Genomic DNA, 24,334 nt, shown 5'->3' on the forward strand with positions numbered 1-24,334 from the left:
CCGCCGTATACGTCGCAACGGGACGCGCCGTGCGGGGCGGCAGAGCAGAAGGAGGGAGCGATAGACGGACGGAGGGTGGAAGCGAGAAGGAAAGGACGCGAAGGATGGTGTGTCACACTGGCGCGTCCGCCGTCGATTGATACGTCCACGAGGGAGATGTGATGCGGCTCACACGATGGTGGACAACGAGTTCCCGGCCGCCGAGAAGATTCTCCGTGACATCGAGAACACCGTCCGGAGGAATCCCACCATGTGAGTGCGCGTTTTTCCTCATCTTTTTCCTCGCGAGTAAACCCGGAAGTTGCGTTGCACCGCGCACGGGCGTGTTTTGCCGTTTCTCTAATCCCGTTCTCGTGACATGCAAAGATCGAAATCGGTAGAGTCGCGGCGACGACAACTCGACCGTCGTGAATGTCGTGAAAAGCTGCCACACCGCGTTCGTCCTCCGTCATTTACACGAGTCGAGACGGCCGATCGCACTTCCGCGCGTTTATGCGGTGTCGCGATTTTGAACTCGGCGCAAGTTACGATCAGTTACGATCGTGTTAACAATTTCCCGTCAGGTTCTCGTCGTTTCCGCTCAAGTATATTTTCTGCGTCCCATTACGACTGTTATTCTCTACCTTTTTCAAAGTCTAAACGCATTTATGCACGAGTCGAGTTTATTCTCGACAATAGAAAACGTGAAGCGTGAGAGCTGCTGAGCAGACGAAGTGATCCTATATATACGCGTTATCGATTTAAAATCGCCGCGGAGTGACTTCGGTGGATCCTAACCTAAAATGGCTCTTTGAGAGAGCCTCGTTTCGGAGCCCGCACTGCAACGCCCGTAAACCGGCAAACAGAACTTACAGAAACATGCACACGCGATCCTAACCGCGCAGTTGCGAGGGCGGAGTCTTTGAAGGGATGGGCGGCGAGAGGGCGAGGGGAGGGAAAAAAAGCGTGCACCGGTGATCGTGGAGGCGAGAGTCGACCTCCTCGCGATTTTAACGCGACGATCGATCTCGCGCGCGCCAACTTTCGCCCACGCCGCTCGCCGTCACGGCGACCGTGCCGCGATAATAGCCGCGAAGTTGACTGCGAGTCTATCGCGAGTCACGTGCTCCAACTGTAATTGACCGCTGCTCTAGATCATAATCTATGAAATATTGAGAGAGCGCTCGATTTAACATTAACTCTCCAAGTGTTGTCGAAAGTTCCATTATCGGACTTGATAAATTTCCGTAGAGATTTATAAAAAGTATAATAAATCTTCGTAAACATTTATTAAGGGAATTTCAATGCAACAATAAACGATAGATATTTTTCTTTCGTTTTTTTTATTTAAATTCATATGAATTATTTGACCTTTTTTTGCTCGCGTGATTTATCATGTTCCGCGAAACTGCAATGTTAAGTTCATTCTATACAATTGTGTAGGCGTACATTGTTAGATTCGCAGAAGCAACGGTAACTCGATCCCTTGAGTTAAATAAAATTTTATTTTTAACTTCCATGGATATAAAAAATTGATCCATTTCTGTGGTTAGTTTCAAAGTAAACAACGTCCATATTAATGTATGCACTTGATGAATAATAAACTAAACTTAATTAAAATTTAATACATTTTAGAGTTGAATTGTTTAACTCCATTGTTTTAAGTTAAATTAACAGCATATTAATAACAGCAGTGGCGACCTACAGAAATGATTAAAAATAATTCAAATTGAATATAATTTAACTTTCTAAATTTAACAGTGTAGTTGTAACTTGTAAGTGATTGTAGTTGCAAGAATTGACCAATCACAGTCGAACATGAGGAGAATATTCGACTATAATTGGTTAATTCTTACAACTATAGTTACAACTACGCTTACACAATTATAGAATGGACTTAATAATTAGTCAACTATGTAACACGGACATAGGAAAATTACGGTTGGCACTCAGCTTTTTGAATTACTCCGAGGGTAATTAAAACCAATCTTCTTAATCCTGGGTTTAACACGAAACGTGTTTCACGTGAACATAGAGAGTAATGAACAAGCATTATTAACGCCCTATTTTACATTTATCCCATTTAATTTCAAGGTTTTGAATCCACATGTTAATATGAATGTGAGCTTTCGAGTACTGTATAAAAATAAAAGGTCGTTAAAACCGGCCCCAATTATTTTCTCATCGTAAACGCTTGTTAATCTCGTTGTCCCGGTTTTGAGCTCGAGATTAAAATAAACTCGCGTTCGCGACTATGATTAAGTAAAAACAAAAAAATTTGCAACAGGAAAACATGGAAGATGTATGCAACGGAGACGAGAAGACGGTCATGTATTGTAAATAATTAATCAGCCACGTTCTGCGTTCATAAAATAGCACCATCCGGAAAGCATCGAGTGCTAATAATCGCGGTTTGTTTGCCATCCTTAATTCCACTTGCGTAATGTTCCTGGTTTTAATTACGGTTTTAATTACGTTTTTTTATCGGTTTCGGTTTTTTGCGCCGGTTAAATCACGGCGAAGAAAAAAAATTCACACCTGTGTCTTTATACTTGTGGATTTACTCTCCTTCGACTATCGAAACTTTGTATGTGTGATTATAAAATTTTCTCGTGTACATGTAATTGTACTATCTTACATAACAGGCTTTATGTAATTTCCACAAAATCGAATATAGAGTCAAATATAATAAAGAATTAACTATTGGAAAACTATTTTATAGGCTTGCATATATACAAAGTAGAATACAGTCTTTTATTTAAGTCTTTTCTACAATAAATTAAAAAACAATCTCGTCGAAATCTAAAAAAAATCCTTCGTGGAAATTAAGAAAAAAGATTGTTATAAACGTTCCTTTGTAAAATATATTTAATAGGTCATATTGATAACTAGAAATTAAAATGTGTATTGTTTAAATTGTTAAACTAAAAAATAGAGAACTTTGAATACAGACGTAAGGAGACTCGTAATTTTACGTGAGCTTATAAACTTGACGGTGCAAGCTAAATTCTTCATTCCTACAGACATCAGCATTGCGACGAAGTTGTCTTATCTAGCTGCATTATTCATGACGCATTGCGGATTTTTTAATTATACATGTTAATAGATCATAGCTGAATATGGAAATAATTTTATAAACATTTGATAAAACGAAAATTACTTAGATTAACACATTATCTTAATTTTTATTTATCACTGAAAACATTGATAATTATTTATTTATTTTTTCTTTCCTTGCCTTATATTCACTACACACTGTGGAAAATATTTATACATATTTTCTCTTTCTCTTTCTTTAATATAATATTACTTATTTATAATATAATACATAATATTTATATTTCTCGAAATAATTATATATAGACTTTTATTACGATTTATTTTAAGTATTACATATACTAGGCTAAGAAATAATAATAAGAAATATTAATTTTCTCTCTCTCTCTCTCTCTTTTTCTTTAAAAATCTGTAATTACTGACGTTGGATCTGTAAGATCCGTTTAATTTATATTAATTAAAAAGTATTAATTAATTTGAAAGAATCAAAAAGACATATCTCATATAAAAATAGAATAAATACGTACATTTTAATAAGAATAATCAAAAATTGCAGATGTAAAGAAAATTGAATTGTTTGACATTTTTGTCAAAGATATTTATAATTAAGTAGGTCCAACGGGTCCACTAAATCAACTCCGAAGAGTGAATGTAAACAACTCGGAATAATACACTGTTAAATGTCAAAGGAGCAATGATCGACTTCAATCCCTTGAGTTAAATAACATTTTTGTTATTTTTAACTTTCGTGTGTGTCAAAATGTAAATTAGTCTATTTCTGGATTAAATTGCTTAGTTTTAAAATAAACAGCGTTTATATTAACGTATGCGATTGGTAAGTAACAAATTAAATTTAAGTCAAATGATTACATTTTTTGAATTAAATTGTTTAACTCTATTGTTTCAGTTAAATTAACGACATATTAAGTAGGAGCAGCGATAATCTACAGAAATGATTAAAAATAACTCAGATTGGATATAATATATATATTTGATAAATTTAACAGTGTACAACTATCTTCGTACTTTCCTTAATTTAAGAGTCTTGCCAAAAAGAATTTACGGACGTTTCTTTCTTTCAAATTTTTTTTACCCACAAAGCGAGGCGACAGTTTACATAGTCGCGACTTCTCTGTATTCCTAGAAGGAGCTTCGTGATCCTGCCTATGGAGGACAGCGAGAACCGGTCGCCGGTGTTTCACCAGGAGGACAGCTTGGGCCTGGCGTCGTGGTGCGTTCAGCCGCTCTACGTGTACACGTATCGCCGGCTGCTGGAGTATCGGCGGACGCGCCATCAGCGGCGCGAGGAACCCAGCACCGTGGCGAGATGGCTGCTGGGCGCCCTTCTGTTCAATCCGAGCGTGACCATGTTCTGGAATATGCGGCGGGAACTGGTGCGCGCTGGCAGATTGGACCCGCGCGACGAGCTGTCCTTCACGCGGCCGGTGCTCTATCACACGCCAAAGTGCTTCGAGGCCTTCTCGTATCGAAGCTGGCTGATGCCGTTCGTCCTGGACGCCGAGCGGACCGACGTCGCCGAAGCACTCGCGAACGACGAGCTCGAGCTCGTGCAGACCTGCGCCGATCGCTACGCGAACAACTACCACGCTTGGAGCTATCGACGCCACTTGGTCACCCTGTTCGAGTCTCGCGGTTTACGGCATTTCAGCTTCGATAGCGAATGGATGAGCACGCTTATTTGGTGTAGGCAGCATGTGTCTGACCATAGCGCGTACTCCTATCGGCAGTTCCTGCTGCGAAAGTACATCCTGGCAGTGGTCTCCTCGGGCAGGGAGACGCACGACAACTCCGGTTACCGCTCCATCAGGTACGACGGCCCATTCCTCTACATGGGTCGTCACGACCTCGATGACGATGAACGGACGTTGCTGGAACGTATTCGCGAGGTCGCGCGTCTCGAGCGTGATCACGGTTACTTGACCACCGACGTTCGCAAACTTAGGTGTTACCTAACGGCGTTGTCATACTGGACGGAAGAGTGCTTGTATAACGAGCAGTACATCACTTTGCACGACAATCACGAGACGTTGTGGTGCCACCGTAGGTTCCTGGCGTACTTGATCGCTGTTCTCACCGCCGCGTACGCGAGGCACGCCTGTTACCGCGAAGACGATTTCTGGGACGCTCGGTGTCACGACGAGCCGTCACTCGCATCGCTTCTTCGCGACAGACGTTTCACTACCGATGACGACTTGTTAATGGCAGCTCACGTGATGCTCGTCAAGTCCTTTTGCTCGGTTAGTGTCGGTATCATTGAAATGGCGGTCAAGCGCCCGCAGGAAAAAATGTTTATCGAGAGATTTTGCAAGTATCTTGAGAGAATAGGTTTGCGATGATCAGGATCAGCGTGTGAGATTTTGAACTTGACGAAGGCGCGATGAGCCGATCGTAGGATTTTTCTTGTCATCAGGGTGTGTAAATATAAAAGTAATAAGCGTGCAAGCGATCGCGCATTAATGCTCGCGCAATAATTTTGTTGCAACACGATTTCTCTCTTTTTTGTGATTTCGTATCGTCTAAGTCACGTTAAGACGTATTCGATATGTACGATGTTATTCAATGGCGTTTATTTAAAGTAGTCGCAACGTAGTTTGTTTTTTAAGGTTTTTGGTATTCTTGAAATATTTTTAAGACGTTTGATTGTGTGCTTTCTACCCAATATACGGAGTGAGTTATAAGTATGCTTTAAAATTTTGTGAGCGTGTTTCTGAATTAAAAAAAGGAACAAATGTTTGTTTAAACATTGGATTGCAAATCCAATGTTGTCGAAGTAATGGACACAAATATAGTAGTATTAAATAATGACTTTATTTAAAAGTTTCAAGTGGGAATTTTTTGTTTACAAGAAATGCTCAAAGTATCCTGCATCATTTTCCATACATGTTTAACCAAGAATCTGATTTGATACTCAATCATTATTTCAAATCTTGAATCCATTATCTTGGGTCCATTTGATAACGAAGCATTTACAATCTAAAGTTTGTAGGAACATTTGTTTTTCCTTCTTACTCAGGAACGTTCATAAAACTTTAAACATACTTATGATTCACCCTGTATATATTTTCTAATTTTTTATTTTATTTATATATTTATGAGAATATCTTTTTCATATATTTCGAACATAAAACCCTTCTAACAAGGGTTGATTTAATTTTTATTTTTGAACCTGATCTTTCTTGGCAAAGGAAAGTTTTTCTTTTATAGGAGAAATATTTTAAAAACCTGTAAAGAGAATACATTTTAGGAAAGGAAGTTTTTTATAACTTTGAAATATTCCAGTTTGGTGCTCAAAGAATTATTCTCTTCGATTCGTGAGGAAATTCTTTCGCGTTAGTTAGAACACGATTGCGATAAGCAGGATTCAATGTAGATAGGCAAAATTGAATCGTTATCGATACTTAATTCCCGCATTATTCGCTCGCGACTTCGTAGCGACTTCGACGAGTCATCGAGTACACCAGTGATACGTAAAAGTGAAATATAATATAATAACGAAATATAGGATATATGTGAGAAATGAGGAGGCGAATTCGTCTCGCCGAGAGGAATCTCCGTCAAGGACGGAGTACGAAAGTTTTGTGAGAACAATTATGTATACTTATAAAATATTGAACGAGAAAGAAAAATGAAGATGCTAGTTTTCTAAGATTGTGTTCTTTTTATCGCATCCCGTAATGATGGGTGTCCATCTCTTTATCCATATTTTTCAGGGTCGTAGTTGAGATCTTTGTGAGTTCTAAAGTAAAAGAATCCCGCACTGATTATATAGAGAATTAAGTCCCAGTGAAACGAGTCAGTTTTCGCGTATAGGCAGGTATTCATAATCAGTTCTTATATTTAAGACGTTCTTAAGTACAGTTTTGAGCTATCATAAGCCAATTACAGAATCGTATTAGCGTCTTAAGGCATTACTTAAGACGGTCTTAAAATAAGATTATGAATACCGGTCATAATGTAGCTTATAATGTAATGAATAAAAATGTTATAAATCTAAGGTTCAACAATAATAGTTTTTGAATTAGATGTATCAAAGGTGTAAAACTTGTGCTCAAAGAGTATCATTGGTATAGCTCAAAAACTGTCTATTACGAGCCTTGTGTCTACGACTCCTTTTGTTTACATTATAAACTACATTATATAAAAAATCATTTGAATCTCACTCAATTTTCCATATAATTAGTGCGAGATCCTTTATAGTAAATTTCTAATGCTTAGTAATAAAATCAACTCCTCTTCCTGTTATCCTGTTCACATAGATCTGAAAACATTGTTCTTCTTTACTGTCCTAGTTTAGGTCCACAATCTTAAGAGGCCCTAAGCCGTAAAGCCATAAGAAATTGATCATTCACAGTCGACTATTTTTCTCCTACTCAACTGTGATTGGTCAATTCCTTAAGGCTTTACGGTTTACAGCTTCTTAAAGCAAAGTTGTGGACCTAGACTTATTCCTTGAAAATACAGTCAAAAGACTATCTCGGAAACACCTCGATTGATTTATGTCGGAAATGCTGTGTGATGTCGCTGCCACGATTACCATGTCACTAACGGCTGTCAGCTGCGTTCGGCTTTTTGGCACGACGCGATAACTGAAATAAACGAACTTTTATTTAACGCATGGCTCGCTCCTCAGTCACACTCGGGCGGTCGCTGCACTCGCACAATTTGAACTCGTGCGAATCACTTTCGTTCCGTGAAGAATTAAATTACGCTTGACTCTCTGGCTGCAGACCCGACACTTTCAAGTAAAATTGTAAATTTCGCAAATAAATCTTGAAGTAAATAATTAATTGATGTTTCCCTTGTTGTCAATTTATCATTGCATTGTTTATTTATATTGGTTAATTTAAATAAAGCAGCAAATAATTCAAATAGTATGCTATAAATACGTGTTTCTATACTTTATTTGTCGGGAATTTCGAAAGATCAGTTTTACTTGGCTGCAGCCAAAGGATGAAAGCTTTACGCGAGCTTGACATAGTTCGGGCCTTGCGTAAACAAATTCCGAGTTGGCATTGAAATCCTTTCTTTTTTGAGACAGAGGTGCAAATTTATAATTCGCACATTTAGCGTTCTCTTGCGTTATACGTTTTTGCGACACGCGAGGAAAAAATAATTTCCCGTACACATTTCACGCGTTTAATTAATTCTGTTACCATATCGCGAAGTATCGGCATTTCGTTCACTATATACATATCGTAATAGAAATAAACCATCAAGCTTTAACTCAGTCTGTCAGTTGCGTCCGAACGTTTATTTCATGCAGCCAATCATAAGCTTATCAATAGTGCGCTTATCACCGACAACGTTTTAAGCTTTCAACGGATAAAACGTTCATTGAATAAAATATTCCATTAGATTTTGCTGCTCACTAATGGTACCGAATATTCGCGACTCTTGAAATCATAAAAAAAAAAATGACCAGATCTACGAGATCACACAAATTCCTAGAAGCTGACGCGTCGACACGTAAACTCGCGAATCACAAGCAAGCAGCGGTCGGCTCTTCGGTATATACGAGAAATGATACTTCTGGCAGTATGACGTCGACCATCGTGATCCACAGCTTCGCGCGAGATGCTGTCGGAGCGACTTTCGTCAGATCGTGATTGATCTCGTTTTACAATAGCTAAAGGTGTATTTAAACGAACCGATTCTCGATTGCAAACATCGCAATTTTAACTCTGACGAAATATTTTTGCGTCGAGTCGATAATTGTGAGAAACTAGCAAATGATCAGTAATATTGAAGAATACAATCGAAAAGTGTGTTAATAACAATAAAGTCGAATTATTTTTAAAACAGTTATATTCGGGAAATATATTTCAATACTTTGTATGTAAAATATTTACAAATTAACTTAATTATTAAACTTTTTTAAAAAATAATTTATATCATGTAAGGTAATTTTACTCAATATGGCTAAACATTGCGATTTTTGCTGAGTCCAACATTAAAAAGTAATTGAGATTCAAAATAGGAAATATTTATGAATATTAAAAATATGAGACACGCTTTCAATACATGAGTACAGTAAAGATTTAATTATTTATGTAACTATCTACAAATAGCAAGTAAGCCATATTGGATGTTAGACTATATTGGTTGCAGTTACCTTATCTGTTCTCTAGGTGTTAATTAAAATTTAAATTTCTGAACTCCGTTGAATTTATGTGAAAAATAATAAAGTTAAATGCTGTAACTTTTGAAAAATGCCATAAAGACGTAGAATATTATCGTTTATATCGTCTTGGACTTTTCTGTTCCTCTTTGAAAGAAGAGATTATTATAGTTTGATAAAATTGTATAAGTTCTAAAAATTCACTTTATATAATAATGAAATAATAACATAATACAATAAAAAAATAACATATTAGTTATTATACTTGAATGCTGATAATATCAACACAATTGCGAAACTTCAACAACAGAAATATAGATATATTGGTTATAATATAAATAAATGTAAGTAATTCTGATATAATATTTGCCAGAATCTCGTCACGCCGATCATTCATCGATGCATCTGTTCTAACATTTTTGATTCCAAGTAACTCATCCGGCAACGTTATCAAATTGTTTATTCTAATGATTCAGAATTCGGGCAAAGACCTCGCAAGTACAGGAAAGAAGACAGTTTCCTTGTCTGAGAAACGAATAGGGATAAAACAATAGGAAAAAAAAACAAGGTTCTTGCGATACGGATAATTCCGTGAAGGACTCGAGAATGAACACTAAACAATGTGGGTCGACGATGCTGATGAATGGTGACTATCAGTACCGATCAGTGGCATCAACATCTGAAATGCTCGCGATTATAAATTACGCAAGTATACGTTATAAAACTTAAGTGCATGATTGACGGATCATCAAAAACACGCTGTCGAAAGCGGCTGCACGTGACTGTTTCCTATCACTACCATTGGTCGATCCGGGCGATAGGCAACGAGCCGGTCGATAAGCATCCTCGCGAATTCCTCGCCTGCCTCAAGAATAGACGCCATTGACCATTGTCAACTCAGTTTGACCGAGTTTTGCCGTCGCGTTATTATACGACTATCTTTTCTTTCTTTCTCTTTTTTGTTTTTTTTTTTTTAACGAATTTGACAAACGAGCGGTATGTTGGACCCTGAAGTGGAAGCTGTGGTCGTCAATCTGCGACGAGGTTCAAGTTGTAGAATACCGTCGACCTCTTCTGTTGAAGGTAAGCTAGATAGTTAAGTAGGATTTGCCAAAAAAATCCACGAAACTTTGCCAACGATTTTCTTAATCGACGTGAAAGGTATTCAAGTATAATTATTATCATATTTATCGCATTCGTGTTAATCTAATTTTTTTCTTTGTATATTATATAAAGTGAGTAAAAAATATTGAACCGCTAAATATCTTGAAAACAAGATATTTCAGAAAAAAATGTTTCATATGAAAGTTGTAGAATATTGCCGTTTCATCAAACGGCAATATTCATTTGATCTTGAGTGTAGATTTAACAGAACTCTCAAAGTTGATTTTAAAATTTTGAATTGGAATTTCCACTTTTTAAATTAGAACTTTCACTTTTTTATTCAATATTCTTGATCGAAATCTTTTAAAATAACTACAATAAAACTTCTTTTGGTTAAATACTTTTTAGAGATATAGATTGATATTTTCGTATCGTCAACTTTTTCTCAAGTGTCTTGCTTTTAAGATATTTGACTTCGATACTTGTTGCTTGCCCTGTAGATAAAGTCCATAATTTCTTTCAATATGATTTTAAAAGAAAAAAATTGTCTTATGTATATTTTTATGGGACTATGATTTTTCAAAGTTAATCAGGCCTCGCATTACAGTATCATTATTTTCCGTCTCTTCCTCAACTGAATTATAATAAACGTGTAACTTTGAGTAATTATTTTCGATGTTAAATATAGATCCGTGATTATTGAAAATGATCTGATATTTAATACGAGTTGAGAAATATCAAACTTGGTATCATGTGTGCTAGTTATGAGACATGAAATATTCTCTTACTCGTAACGTGCGATACAATGTTGCGTGCTTGCACATCGCGATCGATAGGTTCCGGTACCAAAGAACATGTATATTTGTCTTTACTATATTAAGCGTCCCATTCCAAAATAATTACTGGATTCCATTAGAATGATACATAGATGAGCTTTTATTGTAATTTCGACATAAAATTAATGTAAGAATTAATATTCTAAAATTATTTTTGTTTGGTCATACATTTTTTTAACTATTTAAGAATATATTTTTCTTTACAATTATTATTATTTTTTGTACCTCTTAATTAGGTAAAAAAACATTTTTTGTGATACGTTATATTGAAATTAATTTCTTAGAGATATTTGCATACATTTTAATAAGAAAAAACTGTAGAAATATAAGTAGCTAATGCCTTAAAAAAATGTTACGACATCGCTCTTTGCAACTCAATGAGAGAGAGAGAGAGAGAGAGAGAGGGGGAACTATTTCTTATTATCTTCTCTTATTAACAATTTTTTATTAAATGTGTTCACAAATTCTAACAGGAATCTTCAAGGAAAAAGGTCATCAAAACAACGTATCTTTATTTGAATTATAAATGCCTAGATTAAATAATTAGTGGTTAATTGTCGGCCTTGTTCTGACTCATCTTTCTAGCGAAACACGAGCTAAAAAAAACTAGTCGAATGGAACATGTACAATGTTGCGCATATCAACGATTAGAAACATATGTGACATATGACACAAGCAGCACGTTACGTTTTCTTACATGAGTGGATTATTATCATGCACATCATAAGATTATTAATAGCGAGAAGTAAACATTTGGCAACATCTATTTGTGATTTATGTACTTGCGTCACGAAGAGCTCCATGTCAGAGAAAGATCAACTTCATTTAATTGTGGCTTTATTTATTAAATTATTAGCTGTGATTTTTTTATTATTAAATTGATTTAAATAGATCTATTTAAGTACTATACACAGTTCTCTATATTCAGTATGGAAACATTGACGAATTATTTTGAGAGAAATCCTCCATGTGTATATAATTGGCAGCAATTGCTTTGGCCACACGCTAAAGTTTAATATTAAGTTTGAAATCTAATCAATTAGTTTAAAAATAACTAAAATTTACGTAACACTTGAAATCATATATTTGATCTGCAAAATTAATTTTGTCGATAGCCAATATTTTCATGTTTAAGTGTTTGTTACGCTCCTTTAATCTTTGACGGACGTCAAATAGTATAGTTGAAACCATGATATGCGTGGCTTCGTCTGAATCACTCGTTTCAAGGTTCCGTAGAAGGTTTTGTAAATCTACTTTTATTGACTTTGCTTGAAGTTTTCCGATGGGATTTACGTTGATCGACGACGAAAGCAATTTTCCCAAGTCCCAACGGTATTCTCTCGGAACTCGCGTGACGCGTCGGGATAACGACCCTCCGGCTTTCCTTCGACAAAATCTCACGCATTCTCACTCCTACATTCGATTATTTTATCTTTAGACATTGTGTCTGTTTGTATCTGTATGTCGCGAATTTCCAAAATTAAACGATATTGCGATGCGACTTCGTCTGGCAGTTGTCTGATAACTGACGTCACCCTGACCGAATTATTGCAAACAAACTGCTCCGCGTTCCAAGTCACTGTAACCATAAAACCGTGGAGTTTGTGTTCAACTGCGGTCAAGTGCAGTCGACGATCACATTGCTCAGGTACAAAAATAATTCGAAAATTCACAAAAGCGTAACTTACTAACAATAATTTTAATTTGATTCATCGCTCTTGTTATATTATATTCATTTCTAAAAGTGAATTTCATTTAATTGAACCTAGAACAATTTTCTTATGTCATTTTTATATTAAATCTTATCACTACAGAATCGTTTTTTGCTACTTAATGATGCGTTGGTAATTATTTATATAATATTGTCTATTTTAAAAGATTATACAAATATATTTTTATTTCATTGCTTATAATAAAATCGCAGTTATGTAATGTTATACATATATATATAACATTATATAATTGCCATCTTACATCTTTACTAAATAGTAAAATATATAAATGTATTTGTAATCTTTATTTTAACGATCAGACAAAATTATTTTCAGATCTAACTAAATTTTTAAATACTATTACAAAACCGTTCTTTTCGAGTCATATGCTTTTATATATATATATATATATGTGTGTATGTGTGTGTGTGTGTGTGTGTATTGTATTATTTTCTAATATAATTATTTATATTATTTTAATTCGCAGAGAGGTTCAGTAGGCTCTAACTTGATACTGATTATAATCTAGTTTCATGTGGATACGATAGCAGAAAGTTCAGAATCGTGCGGAACGCGTAGAAATTTAATATGCATTAATTCTAATTTGGTTCGAATATGCAATTGGCAAACTGAGATCACTGAATCGCTGACGGCTCACGGATCGCATCTATTTGCATTGAATCGAAAATGTATATGGTGTGAATATAGCTTATATATTGCCGATATCATCTATGACGATAAAGTGTTATTATCGTCGTGCACACTTCGATCTTTATCTAAATCTTTATTTAAGCGTTGTGCAATTTCTGCAGGAAATGCATATTTGTCTGCCTGTCCTTTTGAGAAAATTAGAACTCGGGGGAAAAACATTTATTTTCCCACGCAATAAATAATTTTCTAAATATATGTCAAACAACAAGTAAATAAAAACATTTTTTAAATATTTTAAAAAATTTATTCAAATCGTTCACGAATTATTATTCCAAATGTAAAACAAAGCAGAAGTAAAGAGAAATTATTTATTCTATTTGTTATTTTTTACACTTTTATTTATTTATTAATTTATCTTATTCTAGAAAAAATTTCTAAAAGTATATGCGATAATTGTTATTACATAATATGATAAAACGATTTGAAAGGATCATATAATACATTAATAATTGGAAAGAGAAGTTGGAAATAAATGAACTGAGATAAGGCTCAGTTTTTTAACTATTTGGTTAATTGTGGTTTAGACTTAATTTTATTTGATGATAATGTAAAAATTGTGTTTCTTCATCTATGATTAATCACTAAACTAATGATTTTATATAGTGTGTGATAACTTTAAAAGTTATTCACTACAAAACCATCATTTGATGATTAATTATAGATAGAAAATACAATTTTACATTATTACTACAAGTTAATCAGAAAAAAACGGATTTAAAAAAGAAACATTCTTTTTCTGATATGAAGAAGTAGTGGGACTGCTTGTGTTAAAATAGGTCTTTCCCTCTTCGCAGATTCGCTCGTTGCACTCATAAAAATACAGTAATTTATACGATCGCGCATATTAATCATAATGATAGAATAATTTTTTACATTTTACACGGCATTCCTGATATCAGTCGCACACGACATTGTTTTACATTTGCATTGTAGCGAAATCCCAAATTCAATCGAAACGCGATCGTAAAAACAATGCGAAAAAAACAAATAATTCACGCGACACGTGCCACTCGGAAATTAATACAACAAATGATATCTCTGTATTTCGAAACATTTAATCTATTTTACGCTCTCAATCTAAAAGTATTATAACGAACAAATTGCATTTAAATTTAAATACGTGAAAAATTTGAGGCTTGATGCAAAATACATTCAAATGTAAATATCTTTTAGCAATTTATTTTCGTTTGTGCATGTATAAATATCGCAATAAAACAACTTTATAATACCTGTCTATCTGCCCCTACAATGTTTAAGTAAAACGAATAAACTTCGTGAAATATTTTGATAAAACTACTCACCAAGTTTACAGTCGCTCATCGCAGGAGTCAATTAATTACATCGATTGATAGTCGAGCTAATTGTTCGTTGGAAATAAACGCTTTCGGCTCCTTCTCGTATTTGATGCGATCGCATTTCGATGAGAATGACACGTGGAGCAGCTCGCGCTGCTACTTGCCGATTCGAATAATAACGATACGGAGCGAACAATACACTATCGTTCTTGTGGCTGGAGCTGCATGTTAAATAGTTATTACTATGAAATATGTAACGTTGGGTGCGGTCAAAATCTCACTATAAATGCTTCGAAACATTTGATTAACCAATCAGAAGAATACTTCATTTGTAGAATCACGTACCTGTTATTTCTACAATAATAATTATATACTGAATATTGTAATATTTCGAATTAATTATTATCAAACGTTCGATATCATCGCTTTTCATAATACTTGTCCAGTGATTCGTACGCATTTCCCACGGATAAAGAGAGAGAGAGAACGATAATAAATTATATTTAATTTCACAACATTTTCAAAGCACGTTGCTGATATTGTATATTTGAAATAATAATGTCTCGAAAGTTATAACGTGTAATTCTGATTTTCTATTGATTTTCATTCCAAATAAATAAATGTGAAATATCCGTTTCGATAAACAGCCATTTTAACACGCGTGCGAATCGCTGAAATTGATTAAACTTCATCGTGCAGGTTAATTTTTTATTATATTACGAGAATTATCATTTCAAATGTAACGAAATGCAAAACGATTCATGCCAGTTATTTATTGAATTTCATCGTACGATACGAACATGGTAATAGTTCTGTTTTAGATTATCACATTTTCTGCACTCTCTTCAAATGAAGTGAATACAAAAATGAAATAAGTATACATAATTAAAAATTGGATAAAAAACAAAAAAGATGAACGGTGCGACAAATTCAGTTGTAAAAAAACAAACCTACTAAAGCTGATATACACTTAGCGAATGAACATCAAACGAACAGCGAACGCAAATGTTCGGACATTTATGTTTGTATTCGTAAGTCATTTATTCCTATTCTTGATTGCATGGAATGCTTTGATTTGATTCGATTAAATTCAATGGTATAGCTTAGCATATAACAATAACCACACATAGCAATTGAATTTGTGCGACATTTGTGCAATAAATATCGAATTTTTGCAATCGGTATGCGTTGTTGGTGTATCCGGCTTAATTCGCGATCTTTGTGTAGGAAGCCGCATGCTATTAAACAATATTATGACCGTCCGATAATTATCACGAAATATTTAACATTATTTCTATAAAATAACGTTAAATATTTTTATTAAATATTTTATGTAAATTCATAAATGGGAAGGCTATGCATACGGATGTATTTTCGTAAAATGATTACATTTTATATTAAATATATTTCAAATCTCTTTCGTTTTTCAAAACGATATGAAATATTTATATTACTCTTTCAATTTGATATTTATAATGTTTATTGCAGCATACTGAGTTGAATAATTTCAACACATCTATGACGAAATTGCAAGCGCTTATTGCTCTTGAAAGCAGCAGCTGCATCTAATGGCAGCAATTAAATATAATTATGCAAGCGACTTTCGTTGTAATATCGAAGATAAATTGTTTGGTTGTTATAAACGACTATTCTCGTCTAGAATCGATGTTTACTGGGTAGATTTATTGTAATGGATAGTGAGATAATGGTATTTATATCATTTTTAACAAAAGAGAACATAGATCGATAAGAGCATTCGTAAATTTTAGGTTTATTAAGCATAAAATACGTTTTAGCTGCATCAGAGTTTCATCTGGGAAAAGATTATGATAAACAGATGTAATAAAATTATTTGATATTTTTAGATAATAAAAAACATCAGGATATTTAAAGAAAATTTTGAATTAAAATAATGATTAATTTACTTGGAATAACAGTAGATTCAGATTATTTTAACACAAATCATTATCGATTGGGCTTTGCTCTAAATTATGGACATGGAAAAAGTTTATATTTTTTGTAGATATTCAAATCTTCGACATTTTTTTATTTAGTATTTTTTTATTTAATTGAAAATGATATAAATTCGTTGAATATATAATTAAAGAAATTGATTGAAATTTCTATCAATGAATTTCTCGTGTTGAATTTTTTTACGATATTGTGATTTATTTTTATCTTTTCGTATTTTGCTTTTCCGGTCGCAAAGTTAAGTTCCGTGAAACACGTCATTCTTCTTCAACCTACGATTTCCAGGGTCTGAAAATGGAAGGGAATTCCGGGACGTTGCGGTTTCCAAGGAACCGCCTACTGCTTCTCTGTCATGTCATGCTGTGCCGCAAATAATTCGCGAATCACATTCGATCCACACGGCGCGTCGTCGATTCTTCCGAAAAATACAGTGTTTTCTCGCACGATACACAGAACGATGCGCGGCACATTGCCAAAAACGTGGTAATTTCGGTATACACGCGCGCCTGCTCGGCATTCTTGATTTTTCAGTTGTTGGATGGAAGGCCACGAGGTCGTATAACGTTCGTTAACCATTCGTGAAATATCTCTTGTGAAAAAAATTAGATCCATCTGTTCCACTTTCGCGTCATTGATTCACGTCGCATTGAATTAGCAGTGATGCGGAATTAGAAATCAAAATTGGTATAATTTTGGTGACCTCGATTTTATACATACTTGACATGGAAAGTTTACTTTGCAATAAGAGCCTATTTTTTTTTGGAGGGACAAGCTTGCGTTAAATAAAGAATAAATGAATAATAATTTAAATTTTTGTGTATTCAATAATTATAAATGATAATAAATAAATAATTTTTTGTGCATTCAAATAAATTTTCAATAAATTATTAAATAATTAATTAATAATAAATAATGTGATTTTTGTGTGTCTATACACTATAATGTTATGGTTGAAAAGTTATTTCCTTATTTTTTAATTGATCTTACAATTGGATACTTTTTGCATAGCGCATAAATATTCTGGACATTTGCGTCTACTATTGGCAAAATTTCAACGTTAAAATACTTAATTTAAATGATGGTGAAATCTTTTGCTTTTCTCGTTGAATGAATATTCATATTAATATTATATTCTTATTAAAATAATATGTAAATCTCGTCCCATTGTTTTCATCGTTTTATATCGGAATCAGTTATTCTCACCTACAATTTCAACAATTTGAATAAAATTTTCCGTTCTTACAGAAACATAAATATTCATTTCAATGATTCATGATCGATCCTTACTCGGAAAGAACGATGTTACTAAAATTTCTAAAGAAATAGCTTATAGATATATATATACAGATTTGAAAATAATTTTACTTGAACCATGAAAATAATTATGTAGAACGTTCAAATTTGTTAGAATATTAAACTTTTTTGCAACATTGCGTGTCAGCAATGCTTAAGTATTCCACACATAATTATTTTGCTGATCCAACAAAATTATTTTCAGATTTGTATCCAGCTAATTTTTTAGATACTTCACCAAAAAATCATTCTTTCCGTATATAAACTCGCCAAAGTTATACCGCTTTAATTTCTGTTTGGAATTTTCTCGATTTAGAGTTCTTTATACTTATTTGTAAGTATAGAGCTCAAATAGGTATCCTAAAAGATTGATTGACCGAAAGACTTGTAATATTTAGAAGAATTAGTGCAGGGATGGTTGGTTGGTAATGGGCTGTCGATCTTTGCTAACATGGCTCTGCGGGTGTTTCAGATCCAAGGTAAGCCGGCGCGTTCAACATAAGGTTTAAGCCACTTAAGCTAAAGGCACCTTGCGTTCGTAATACGCTCACGTAATGCAGGTAGTACATCGGAGATGCGGTACGCCGTTAATATACGAGTTGACGTAATGCACGAGCGGAGGATTTAAACGAATTAAAGTCGTCGATGACGGGGACGAAGCAGGTTCAACCGGACGACGAGTGTGTTGCTGGCGTGCGTTTTGTTTCCATCGTTTCGCTCTTTTTTTAATTCCGTAACGATAAATCACAGCAATTTGTTGCGTTCATTGAAGTGAAGACTAATTCTTTCGAAAGAGTTGTACGCAAAAGAGAAAGTTGTCGCATGAACATTCAATAGTTTTGTGAAGACGCGTTAAAAAAGTTCCGCGATCGAGTGAGGAACGTAAGGGATTTTTGGATGTTATTTTTAGTTATTTCGAAATACGTGTAAAAGTTTATACTTTGATATAAAAGCATATTTTATTTAGACAGTTAACTTCCATACAGCACAGAGCAAAGTCTCATTCCAGCAATATTACAGTAGCATTGTAAATGTTGTAGTAACGTTGCTGCAAGTGTCTGTATTGTAGAGGAGTCACTAAAAGAAAAGTGATATTTGTGACTATAATTACGTGATAAAATAATTATATGATTAAGAGCTTCATTTTTATAATTATTACTGTTATATTATTAGTAATAATAATTATATTTATATATATAAAACTATAAATATAATTATTATTACTAACATTACAGCAATAATAATTACAAAAATGGAGCTCCTACCATGCAATTGTAGTCACGAATACTACATACAATTACAGTCATAAACACTTTCTTTCCAGTGTTTGACGTTTCATGGAATATTGGAAAAGTGAGTGGATTTTATATATATAATTCGAAATTTGATCACCAAGTTCCATTTAACATTGCACATTAAAAATAAGAATCTAACTTATTTGAATCAAGAAGCAATTGCAAATAGTTTTCTCGAAAAAGATATCGATGTTAAAGTTAATCAGCAAGTATCCACTATTAAAAATAAAAATTAAAATAAGAATACTGGAAGATACCTAGTTTTTTAGTTTAAAAGGAGTGTGAAAGAGAAATTTCATAATAACACTTCTCTCCATTCTCCAGATTTCCCAATCATTACTCGTAGATTGCTTTCACTTTTGTGATTGACACGACAATAGCAGCCCACGTCAATCATTGATACAAGTAGTGACTAATCATATGTATATTGTGAATTTAAAATTTCAGAGAGTGAGCTAGGCTTGCGTCGCGGTGGTTCTCTGAAGATCCCACGGACGAGCGACAATCATCACGTCGCGCAGGAACGCCTGACGAGCACGAGATCGTCGCCGTCGTCGACGTTGTCGGTGTCAACGTCGGCCTCCACGTCTTTGTCGACGGACAGGTGTGCCGGTGGCGGCGGAAACAATAGAACGTTCCGGTCCGCCAGGCGATACGTACCCGAAGCTGCGAGTGACGCACCTGCGCCAGAGTACCTCGCCAGGAGCCTCTTGCAACTTGGATGTCCTGCCGTGTCGATGCCCACGTAAGTCACTTTTCCGGCACACTTTCCATCCTTTCTCTTCACGCTAGGGAAATCGAAGCCACTACAGATATATAATCTTCGTTGAATTCAATTTTCCGCGCGAAAGGCGTACAGGAAAAATAGACTTCGCGTCATCAGTGAAGTCATATCAATCATCTCATTGTCATGAATAAATATATAGGTGATCTTGACACGTGTGGCGAATCACATCGGAATCTGAACTCATCGGAATTAAATCGGCCCCGATCTCTCTGAGATCGTGATCTCTCAATGGCGTTGATTATTTACTCGGTCAAGGCGACGTTTTAAAGAGGAGTCGCATCGAACGGAACGGGATGTTGGGCGGATCAGCTCGAGGGTTGGTCCTAATTGCGCAACCCAGGTATGACGCAACACGGAAGACGTGACAAAAGATCCCGATCACGTCGGGATATGTTTCCGCCCACGTCTAGCCGGGAGCGAGACTAGAAGAATAGCCCGATTACCCTTTCCTCTCCCGTAACACTTCGACGCATTTGTCGGATATAATTGTATCTCGTTAAGGTATCGTTCCCACAAGATTTGCAAACTCCGAGAGGCCATTGTGTCGTAACTCTAGGAAATAAGATAAAAATTCTAATAATGCTGATTTTTACGGTACGGTAGCGTGTGCATTATTAATGACGTTTGATTGTTGTGTGAACGGCACTTCGAGTTAGCCCTCGCAACGAACGCTTCGTGTTCCTGCCTCCGGACGACCCTTCTTTGTCGGGTTGGAACGATGTCGACGGACTTCCGCGATCGCGTTTGGGAATGAACGAGCGAGTTGCAAACGGTCCCCTTCTTCAACGAGGAAGTCATTTTCATGCCGCGAGAGTCTCGTGAGACAATTAAATGTGGCTGTGCAGGTACAGTGGAGTGCAGTCGATGCTCTCCCGCTCGTCGCAATATAAAGGGTTAGGGTTAAAAGACATGAGAAGCGGTGATTGATGCGATCCTATATCTACAACGCAGAGTATTTCATTAACGTTCCAGCAACGTTGCGATGTTACTGCAATATTGCTGGAACGTTCTTATACGGTACAGATTTTCTAATCAAAGTCATAAAATAACGTCAAGATTGGGTCGGCAATGCCATTTTTCAGCAAAGATTTATGACTGTGCATTGGAAAAAGATTTGGTTGCACTAATTGGAATTCTGATTGAAAATGGACTATTTAATTAGCTGAAAAATGCCACTAATCAAAATTACAAATGATATCTCATGACTTTGAACGCGATTAGAGACTCTATAACAGAGTCATGACAAACATTTGATTAGTCCGGCATTTTTGTCAACTTCAGTAAATTAGAATGAATAAGATAGTCTAAGTTAGAATATAGATAGCATATATAAAAAGAGACAGTATATATATCCTTCTTTCTCACTTTTATTTTGACAATTGTTCAAACTCTGTTATAGGGTCTCTATAGGTACGTAATGCTAAAGGATGCTTCCCATTTCACATAAACATTATTCTATCTTTCTTGGCATTCAGAGAGTAACCAAGATAGAACGACGTTTGTGTCGACAAATGAAAAGTACACACAAAGCCTTTGAAGCATTTTTCGATTAATCGGTTTATAAAATTTCTTCTTCTGATTGATTAAATCAAATGCTTCGAAGCATTTGTAGTGAGATTTTGACCGCACCCTTTGATTAGAGGGCGTTTAATGTGGCCATGATCCAATATATGCTGTCAGTATTGAAATTCTGCAGTATACGTACATAACATGAACTATAGACTTTCAGTACTGGCAGTGTATATCGCAACGCCCTGTATGGAATGTACAGTGGAATGTACGTTTAACATACCTCAAAATATTGCAAAATTAAATTCAACGAAAGTATATCGGTTACAATTCTCCGGAATTTATTGTAACCAAGTGCTAAAATAAAGACCAGTCTTTCAGTATATATATTACTATCACTATATATTCGTAGGAATTATATTCATAACAAAAACATATGGATGTAAACATAATATTGAAAAACAGACGGACGATGGAAAATATTGACATTACAAAGAGCGTTGCGGCGTAACAGGCGAATGAGTATACTCCGTAAAAAAAGAAAAACAGGATGAAAGGATAACAGATCAACAAGACACTAGACAGAAGAAAAACAAAAAGGGGAGGAAGATAGTACGTCAAGAACTTTTGTTAGAAGATTGATCGCAGATTCTCCCATAAAACTAAAAGGTGTGAAAGATGAAGATATATTATATTGAATCTCAAAAATCGTTAAATCGCACAATTACTTTCGACACGAAACGATAAAAATCCTGGGAGGAGGATTTCACGTGAGCAAACCTACCGAACGGCGAAAAACGAGAGAAAAACAAACTGGCTGATTGACAATTACGAAGTTTCGAAATTGCGAACGGCGGTCGCGATCAGCTGACCGCCATCGCGGTCACCGTGGCCGCTCGATGAGGAGACGTGAGAGCGAGAGCGAGCCTCAGGATTCACCTCGAAGCAACCGCTCCCGCGAATACGACCAGCACGCCGTTCCCGTTGCTGGTGTGTGCACCACTATCGTAGCTATATAGCTATCGCGATGATATTCGGTCAATAGGTAAGCTGCGCGGCGCAGACGCGGCGGTACCAGCCTGTCGCTCCCGTACGCGTTCGTTTGTGTGCGGTGCTCACATCATCGTACCCCGTGCCACACGTACATCCGCGAAAGCGTTGCCGAGACCCGCTGCTTGCGGAGAGTGGAGCACGAGCGCGGGCACGCTTCGCGCCGCATTGCTGTATTCCTCTTCTCGTCGTCCGAAAATACATCCGGGATACCGAGGCGAAGGAACGGTGGTGCATCGTTCTCTTCCGTCAACGTCGTCGTCGCATCTTCTCTTCCAAGGGGAGCGCTTACTAACATCTGTGGGACGATCTCCATCCTTTTCTCCCGATCTTCGGTGACGTTGCTCTCGGTGACAGCCAAAAGGATCAGGAAAGAAGAGGAGCGAGAGAAAGGCGAGAGAAAGGTGGGAGTCTCGAAGAAGAGAAACGTCGACGGCCGTCGATGTTTTGAGAGGGATTTTTCTTTTCGAGGATACACACAGTGAAGGAGAGGTGTTATCAGCTGATAAGGGAGTGTGTCACATCCGGGGCCGCGCGGAAGATTCCGCCGCGGTCCTCGCGCTCGACGTTGGCTTATCATCGGCGACACGTCGCGGTCGGCGAGGCGCGAAGCGGAAAGAGGATGCGGGAAAATTGGCATAATTGAAGCTGCGCTTAGCGTGGGGCAAGACCTAGTTCCAGCTCAGGAGGAGGCTTTGCATGTGTCCACTGCTGTGAGCAGCGATAACGCGGGACAGTGGCGCCTCTCTACTGGACTGCCAGCTACGATAGCACTCATCGCAGGTGCGACCGAAGGCCCGCGTGCCGACGTCCAAAGTATCAATGTAGACGAATCGTTGTCCGTAAACTGATTTTAGTCGGTCATTGAAATGCGATCATTATTATATTCAGGATTATGTAATTAGAATTATAACTATGATTGTGACAAATTATAGTTGTGATTGCGATAAATTATAATTTGTTGCAATTGGCCTTGCGATATTTCACAATTACTATCATATTTGTTACAATTGGGCCAGTTGCAATTAATTATACTTTGTTGCTATTGACTCAAATCGATTGACGTAAATCGCTTTAATTTATCCTTTAATTAAATGTACTGGCATTAAGATAAAACGTAAGGAACTTAGGGGATACGTTGCATATTTGAAACATTTGTTGCAGATCTAATTGTTTCTTAAAAAATTTAAGGGAAGATCAATCTTAAAGCTGGGAGTAGGTACTAAATTTAGATAAATATTCTCAAGTTCTTAAAACAGCGTTTCTTAAAAGAAACGGGCTATTGAATTGAACTGCTCTTCAGCTCTCGGATCATCTATTGTTATTGTGCCATCATTGCATAAATAGATATTGTATCATAATACTTGGCTTTTACTCTTTTCTTCGCAGTCATTTTAATATTTATTATTCATGATTATGCATGCGGCTTTAATAAACGATCAGTATTGCTGCCAAGTCTTTACCGAACTAAAAGAATCACGAATCAAAAATTCACGTTCTTGTTAGAATAATCAATTATGTTACAAAAAATGAAGGATTAATTAGGAATGAACGAATAAATATAAATATGGAGCGTTATTACTAACATATTGACTG

General features: G+C 35.9%; 2 protein-coding genes across 3 annotated transcripts in view; both read left to right on the top strand.

The window, feature by feature from the left end:
• The first annotated feature begins 6 nt into the window (after positions 1-6).
• Positions 7-6,015, top strand: temp (protein prenyltransferase alpha subunit repeat-containing protein tempura). The gene is made up of 2 exons (XM_018509176.1): positions 7-252; positions 4,181-6,015. The coding sequence occupies exons 1-2, from the start codon at positions 176-178 to the stop codon at positions 5,391-5,393; spliced, it is 1,290 nt and encodes a 429-aa protein (XP_018364678.1). The 5' UTR covers positions 7-175; the 3' UTR covers positions 5,394-6,015.
• A 3,732-nt stretch (positions 6,016-9,747) lies between these two features.
• The window catches only part of LOC108762897 (uncharacterized membrane protein C20F10.07), a 68,451-nt gene continuing 53,864 nt past the window's right edge, over positions 9,748-24,334 (top strand). Inside the window, exons 1-2 of one of the 2 annotated variants that reach the window (XM_018510142.1) lie at positions 9,748-10,258; positions 19,840-20,137. In XM_018510142.1, coding sequence (XP_018365644.1) covers positions 10,174-10,258; positions 19,840-20,137 — 383 coding nt within the window. In that variant the 5' untranslated portion in view covers positions 9,748-10,173. The remainder of the gene's footprint in view (positions 10,259-19,839; positions 20,138-24,334) is intronic. The other variant, XM_018510132.1, reaches the window with a different exon arrangement.

Source organism: Trachymyrmex cornetzi, unplaced genomic scaffold (assembly GCF_001594075.2).
Source record: "Trachymyrmex cornetzi isolate Tcor2-1 unplaced genomic scaffold, Tcor1.1 scaffold11, whole genome shotgun sequence".
NCBI lineage: Eukaryota > Metazoa > Arthropoda > Insecta > Hymenoptera > Formicidae > Trachymyrmex > Trachymyrmex cornetzi.

Bases quoted from the DNA above. Each gene is read 5' to 3' on its own strand.
- temp (XM_018509176.1), top strand. From the start codon at position 176: ATGGTGGACAACGAGTTCCCGGCCGCCGAGAAGATTCTCCGTGACATC. The intron at 253-4,180 runs GTGAGTGCGCGT...CTGTATTCCTAG, and splicing joins GTCCGGAGGAATCCCACCAT to AAGGAGCTTCGTGATCCTGC.